Source organism: Ananas comosus, unplaced genomic scaffold, assembly GCF_001540865.1.
Source record: "Ananas comosus cultivar F153 unplaced genomic scaffold, ASM154086v1, whole genome shotgun sequence".
NCBI lineage: Eukaryota > Viridiplantae > Streptophyta > Magnoliopsida > Poales > Bromeliaceae > Ananas > Ananas comosus.
Genome location: NW_017890780.1, coordinates 26,882 through 34,079, shown reverse-complemented (window position 1 = coordinate 34,079; position 7,198 = coordinate 26,882). Strand labels below are relative to the sequence as shown.

The 7,198-nt window shown below is 35.4% G+C and overlaps 1 protein-coding gene across 2 annotated transcripts; it reads left to right on the top strand.

Annotated features, from left to right (window-relative positions):
• Window positions 1–3,589: 3,589 nt before the first annotated feature.
• LOC109704230 (UV-B-induced protein At3g17800, chloroplastic-like) lies at window positions 3,590–7,198 on the top strand. 2 transcript variants are annotated; one of them, XM_020224996.1, is made up of 3 exons: window positions 3,590–3,820; window positions 5,035–5,315; window positions 6,193–7,198. In XM_020224996.1, exons 1-3 carry the CDS (start codon window positions 3,707–3,709, stop codon window positions 7,007–7,009), a joined length of 1,212 nt encoding a protein of 403 aa, XP_020080585.1. In that variant the 5' UTR covers window positions 3,590–3,706; the 3' UTR covers window positions 7,010–7,198. The 2 variants fall into 2 exon arrangements, with proteins under 2 accessions (XP_020080585.1, XP_020080584.1); XM_020224995.1 differs by having other exon boundaries at window positions 5,035–5,335; window positions 6,204–7,198.

Below are 7,198 nucleotides of genomic sequence, written 5' to 3'. Positions count from 1 at the left end.
ATTGAAAAATCATAAAATTTATTTTCTAGATACTTCAAATATGGTAAATCAAATCTAATAAAGCAGATCGTTGATTCAGAAATTCTATCAACAAAAAGGCACAGAGACTTTCGTGCTCCTGAACACACGACAATCATACTCTCTCTCTCTATATATATATATCCTTGGTGGTTCCATGCAGAATTTAGTGGCACTGTACTTAAAGTAACATCAAAATCTCCAAGGTTGGCCTAGGAGAAAGAGATGGCTTTAACCACACATCTCATTTCCTACGATTTTCCATCCACCTTTTGAAATATCATTCCATTGTTATAAGCAACCAAAACTTTAACACTAACAAGCCACCCTTTGTCATTTTCACCATCACTATCCATGCGTCTTTGATTACTAGTTACATGTTTCCATGCACTCTCAATCTCCTTATTATAAGCACGTTTCCGTTGATCCATTTGACCTTTCACATCCATCAACATTGGAGGAGAATCAAATGGTTTCACACTGCCATGTTGACCAAGTCAATTGCCGACTATAATTGATGGGTATTAGTATGCCAATCAGCCCACCAACTCAACTTTCATCTAAATCATTACCCTTTATTAATTCTAAATCAAATATAAGGTTATTAAATAATAGCTAGTCGATAGTAATGGATTGGACTAGAATGGTCTTCAGTTGCGGCTCGAGTTCGATCCATGCATTGACACGCGGTGAATGATACTAGTCTATGAGAACTCGATCTATAGTGAAATTTAATTGGATGTCATATAAAAACTTTAGACTTAAAAGATTCCCATCTTTTTTTTTTTCCATTTTCCTTTTTGTTCCTTATATGATTAATTAGAAATTCTTTGTGGAATTTGGAATTTATGAGCACAATCGCAAGTTCGTGGGCGATTATTTCCTCTAAAGTACTTTTTCTACTGATGAATGGAAAAATTTATAAGCACGAAAAAAATTCTCTACGACATATCATCAGAGGCGTTATTTCATGTTTCCAATTAATCTCAATGCGACGGGAGATGAAAAAGGCGAAAGGAGAAGAATGGTACCAAGAGAATAATCACGGACAAATTAATAATGGTGTGTACGAATATATGGCCCATAATTAAATAGTGACTTGTTGACGCTCTCTTTCCTGCAATCAATCAAAAAGTATCAAATAGATAAAAAATCAATAACTCTGATTTTAATTTAAAATATTCTAAGTCGATTGATTTTAATCGTTTATTTTACACCCACTTTATAAAACTTATTATAATTTTTAAAAATTACAAAATCTATTTTTTAAAACTTTTAAACACTTTATATCATATTTAACAGTATAGATCTATCATCGAAAATAATTTATAAATATAAAAAAATTTATACTCACAGAAATATAATAATCATACTCTAAAAGGAAAAATAAAAATAAACTGCACAAAGTATAATGGACTGACTCTTTGTCACACAAAAGATATGAAAGGTACACTCCAACTGTTCCTAGCTAGTTGGTTAACCAAAGTTTCGAGAAGGGTGTATGGAAACTTGTTTCCAACCGCGGAGATAAAATGTGACAGGTACGGGAGTAGGTGGTCGCTGGTTTTACCTAGTCCTTGCTATTAATTGTACTTGTTCTCATGTATACACATTTATCATCTTTTTTTTGTAAGCAAAAATTTATAGAGACCTGATGAACTTTAGATATTTCATAAATAAGTATGTAAACTTTTAAATTTATCAATTAGATTATGGTAAAATGTCCGGAACATATCTGATCCACCACCCATTTTGTTCTAAGTATCTAACCTCAAAAAATTATGATTTTACTATTCAACCTTTTAATTTATTTGATTAGAGTCATTAATGATTCTTAAACTTTAAATTTTAAAAGTATTATTTATTTTTACGGACAAATTTTTTATATATTTTATATAATTTATACAACTATAATTCTATTAAAATAAATAACGGGTCTAAAGTTGCCAAAAGTTTGCATGTCTATTTACAAAAGAGCTAAAACTTGGCATAAGAAGTGCAACCCCTTCAAATTATTTTTTAAAAAAATCGATAATAATGAAAATGTTAACCATACAGTCTAGTGTGTGGGTATACACCGCCCATCTAAGGATTTAAAATATTTTTTAGATTTTTTGTATTAAAAAAAGGAGAAAATTATTAAGACGAGTAAGTAATTATCAGTCTTCAGATGATTAGAGTATAAGATTTATATCCTATATAAAGAGATGTACAAGCGACATTACTCTTTAATGTTAATTTCGAAGTTGACACTTATTTAATTTTTATTTATTTCTATAACTTTTATTTATTCGCTGATGCGCGCCCTTACTGGGCCTGGGTGATGAGCCCATTAGGCCCAGGCAAATCAGGCCCATTACTAGTCCTTAAAAAAAAAGGCTACAATTTGGATCGGTGTGTAGAGAGGATCCGACCCGTTCTGGTCCCTTCGTACTGTGCAGGTTGGGCTTGTGGATTTGAGTTTTGGACTAAGGCCCACCCACTTTTTTCCAAAGCCTCAAAGCGGTTCTTGGCCCAGCCCAACCCATCATCGACTTTCCGTCGCTCCTTTAGCTGCAGTTTTAAGTTTTTTTTTTTTTTTTTTTTTGCCCTAAATTCCTGCATAGCATAACTGATACACTTTAAAATAAGTATATCAACCAGTTGGTCTAAGTAGTCAAGATGGTGATTTCAGTTTACTAAGTTGTAAAATAAGAGGAGTATATTAAAAGAATCAGTTTCTAAGTATTTATTTTGATGAAACCAAATTAAGGCTTCGTTTGGAATTGCGAAAAAATTGCATTACGTGCGGTGAGAAACGATGATAGAAAAATATCCCATTTGTTTCCGTACGTAATATTGCGTTCCGCATATTGCGTTAGACGGTTACGATATATTTTCTGCGGTCCCATAAAAGAACGTAGAAGCATATTCCTATATGCTTTTTCTCAACTCTATTTTATCTAGTTAGATCCACCTCAATACCAAACTAAGCCTAAGTGCAATTCTAAAACTCTCTTTACTTTTCCTTGCAAATGGATATAAAATTTTATATAAGAAGTGCTCCACACAATTTTTACTTTGAGAGAAAAGTATAGGAGTTATTTTATTAAAAAAAAAATTCTACATATGCATTCAAGTAGCTTATAAACTCAACATTTTGACCATGGAGATCAATATCTATACACTAATCCTAATGACTAAATTCGACATATACCCATCCCCTTAATTTGAGGAGGAGTGGGGTCTTTTTTTTTTTATATATATATATTTTTTAGATTTACTAAGGTATAAAGAGCTGTTTTTTTTACCATTTTTCTTTACCTTTTGGTCTTCCACCCTCTTTTTTAAATTTGTAAATTCGAAACTTTATTTTATTTTATATTCGGAGTCAATTAATAGATTAAAAGTGATATATATAATATTTNGTCCATAATATAGATTATATTTACTATTTTTTATATTAAATTGATATTTTATACTTTATAAATTTTTATTTTACCGGTATCTACTCGTCGTACCGCGCAGAATACTACACTAGTTTATCTTTATTCCACAATTTCCACAAATTATTTATTGGAGCTTTCCAGGATATTCCTCATAATTTCTGGAAACTGGGGAGAAAAATCGACGCGTTCCCCAGAAGAAAAACAAAGTCCCTAACCCCCCGGGAAAAAAAATAAAAATAAAAAAAATCCAACGGCGGAAAATGCTGATGTGCGGCGTGGCGGCGGAGGGGCCGTTGGTCTTGCCGTGCCCTTCGAACTCCGGCGCCGGATTTCGCTCGCCGCCGGTGGATTTTAGAGCCCTTCCCACCACCAAGGTTCGTCTCTTTCCTTCTTTTTTTTTTGTTTGTTTGTTATTTATTTATTTTATTTAATTTTTTTTTAGGCTTTTGTTTTGGATGGAATAAGAAAGTAGGATGGTTCATTTCTACATCCTGTTGATCACAAATTTATTTTCAAAAAAAAAAAAAAACTTTTTTGAAGAATTCTGTGGAGAGATTTGGGATGTTGAACTGTGTGGCTTTTTTCCTGTTCCTTTTTGTGTTCTAGGTTGATTCCTTGCTCTATCTGTTAAATTTGGATTGAAATTGTGCTAATTAATTAACATCTGTGGGAGGAATTTGAAACTCATTTGTTACTTTGTGCAGTTTGTTTGATTGTGACAAATAATTTTATCCAGGTCAAGTAATTCCATAAATTTAGATCAGTTTCTGAACTGCAGAGATCAAAATGGTTATTTTTATGTAATAAAATGATATTCGTTGAGTGGCCATACTTGGGTATTGTAGTCGGTAAAGGGACACATCTACATGTAAAAAATATCTTACCTGATATATATGTAGTTATATGTTCTTATGCAAATGGAACTATATCATGAATCGTGTCATTGTGAGAATAGTTTTAGGTATTATGCGCTGTTGAGGGACCAGATTATGTTAGCTGCATTGTGTGTGAAGTTCTATAATTAGGTACTTCAATTGGTTCCTCCTCTTCATGATGCCCATCTTTCTTATGCTGTTCTGAAACATGTTGTATATTCGCTCTATCAGAGTGTTCTCTCAGCTGTGCAGTTGTAGGCAAAGTGGCGCCCTAAATCGCCTTGGTGTTCCCTCGGCGTTTAGATGAACCGCCTAATGACTCGAGAGTTGAGTCGTAAAGTATCTGAAAATCTTTTCAAGTTTACAAAAGGAGAGCATTACCGACGGCGGTGCCTAGTCAGGGGGAGCTAAAATATATGGGGAAGACACATATTAAGTGATATTACATATTATCTTATCACCATCGATTGACAGTGTGCCAAATGTGCCCATCTTGCTATAGTGAACTCACTAATTAGATTTTATATAGGAGCACAATATTAATGTTATTGCGGAGTAAAATTTTAATGGTATGGCGATGGCCGCATATGCGGTCAGTGCCCAGGCACCGCTTGTGACAGTACTTTCTCACTTTGCTGTCGATTTCTTTCGTTTATTTATGATTCAGTTCGTAGTTTCAATGAAGGAGCTGATTGTCTTATTATTTTTTTTAGGCTTTCGCTTTTACTGGCTACCCCAGAATTGGATTAAACACCCAGAACTGCCCGGTGAGGAGCTTTAAGGTGAGAGCGCTCGAGGTTTCTGGGGAAGGCCAGATGCCGATTGCTCCGCTTCAGTTCGAATCTCCGACAGGTCAACTTCTGTCACAGATAATGCAATCACATCCCCACCTACTTCAGGCAACTATTGATCAGCAGCTTGAAAGGCTTCAGTCAGATAGAGATTCTCAGAAGGATGAAGCTTCACTCTCTCCTCAAGATCTCCTCCTTTACAGGTTAGTACCTTTAACAGAAGGTTAGTACCTTTAACTCTGTTATTGAAATGATACAGAAAATGGTTAAGATGTGTATGTAGTCTTTGTGACCAATACTGTGATGTGGTTCCCGAAGTTTCTTATAAGATGTTCTATTAACTGCTTCATAAGAACTCATTTTGCAAAGAAAGTAGGAATTTAATTGATTCTTCTGCATGGGGAACCCAGTTCTCTTCGTACTAATATGAACTCCTATCACATGCTAATTATAATGCTTGATTTTCTTTCTCCTCAATTGATAAAGGGTTGCCAAAATATAAGAAATATGGTAGTTAGAAGAATATTCTTTCACTGCTAATGCACATTCACATGAATTGAAGTCGCCAAGAGGAACCTGTTAATGTGCCTGCATTTTCAGTTACTGCTACTAGTTTCTGCACTAATCAGTGTTAGTTCAAATTTAAGAAAACAGATTATTGTAAGTACTTTGTTGTGTTGAAAGAAACAATTCTGCTGTCGTAATTTTCTTCAATGTTTTCCTTGTCTTAAAACTGGTATATTGAAGTGCAATAAGATGGATACATGCCTCATTGGCTAGGTTAGAATGCTAAGATTCAGTAAAAGCTGAGCGTATGTATTGACTACTTTGAGTATGCTATAATTTCCTTGAATAATACACTAGACGCTATGGAGCCATTTACAAATGCAATCTAATATGAGCTATAGTTGAACACTTTGGACAATAATCAGCAAGTTGGGTTCATTTCGATTCTTTTTGAAAATATTAGTGGTTAAGTTAACCTTATTCTTGTAAAGTAAGGCGTCATATTTTGTCGGGTATCTTGCAATATGACTCTGCAATTTGTCACTAATATAGTATACTAATCATCAACTATAGGAGAATTGCAGAAGTCAAAGACAAGGAGAGGAAGAGGGCTCTAGAGGAGATCATCTACTGCTTCATCGTGCAGAAATTCATCGAAAACGACATCTCAATGATCCCTACAATTTCATCTAACTCCCATCCTGCAAGTCAAATTGATTCGTGGCCTAACCAAGAAGAGAAGCTGGAAAAGGTGCACTCCCCCCACGCTTTAGAGATGATTCAGAGCCACCTCACCCTTATTCTCGGAGAAAGGATTGTGGGGCCACTCAACACCATCGTCCACATCAGCAAACTGAAGCTCGGGAAACTCTATGCCGCGTCGATCATGTACGGTTACTTCCTCAAAAGAGTCGACGAGAGATACCAACTCGAGAGAACTATGAAAACTCTCCCCAAAAGCCGCACGGAGAAGAAGTCAATTTTGGATGATATGAAGCCTAACCCGTTCTGGGACTTGGAATCGATGGTGCAGATTTCACCGTCGGACGAAGATGACGACGATGGATCCGACGGTGGTGATGAGGAGTCTAACAAGTCTTATAGATTGAGGTCTTATGTGATGTACTTGGATGCAGAGACTTTACAGAGATATGCAACAATAAGATCGAAGGAGGCTATCTCATTGATCGAGAAGCAGACGCAGGCTCTATTTGGGCGGCCGGATATAAGAGTTGCGGACGACGGATCGATTGATGCTAAGAATGATGAAATGGTTGCAGTGACATTCTCTGGGCTGACCATGTTGGTTTTGGAAGCCGTGGCTTTCGGGTCATTTCTATGGGTAGCGGAGGGCTACGTTGAATCTAAATATCACTTCTTTAACAGCTGAGTGCTCAGGTTTTGGTACTGTCAATCTATTTAACTACTGCATATTTATGTTTCTCTTAGCAATTCTTGAGCGCAGCCCTGTATATATATGTTTTTATGGGACTTGTTGGTAGTAGAAGTGGTTTTAATGGGCGGAGTTTATCATGAAAGATCCTGTTTATTATATGCATGTACGTGATTCTCAAAAGTA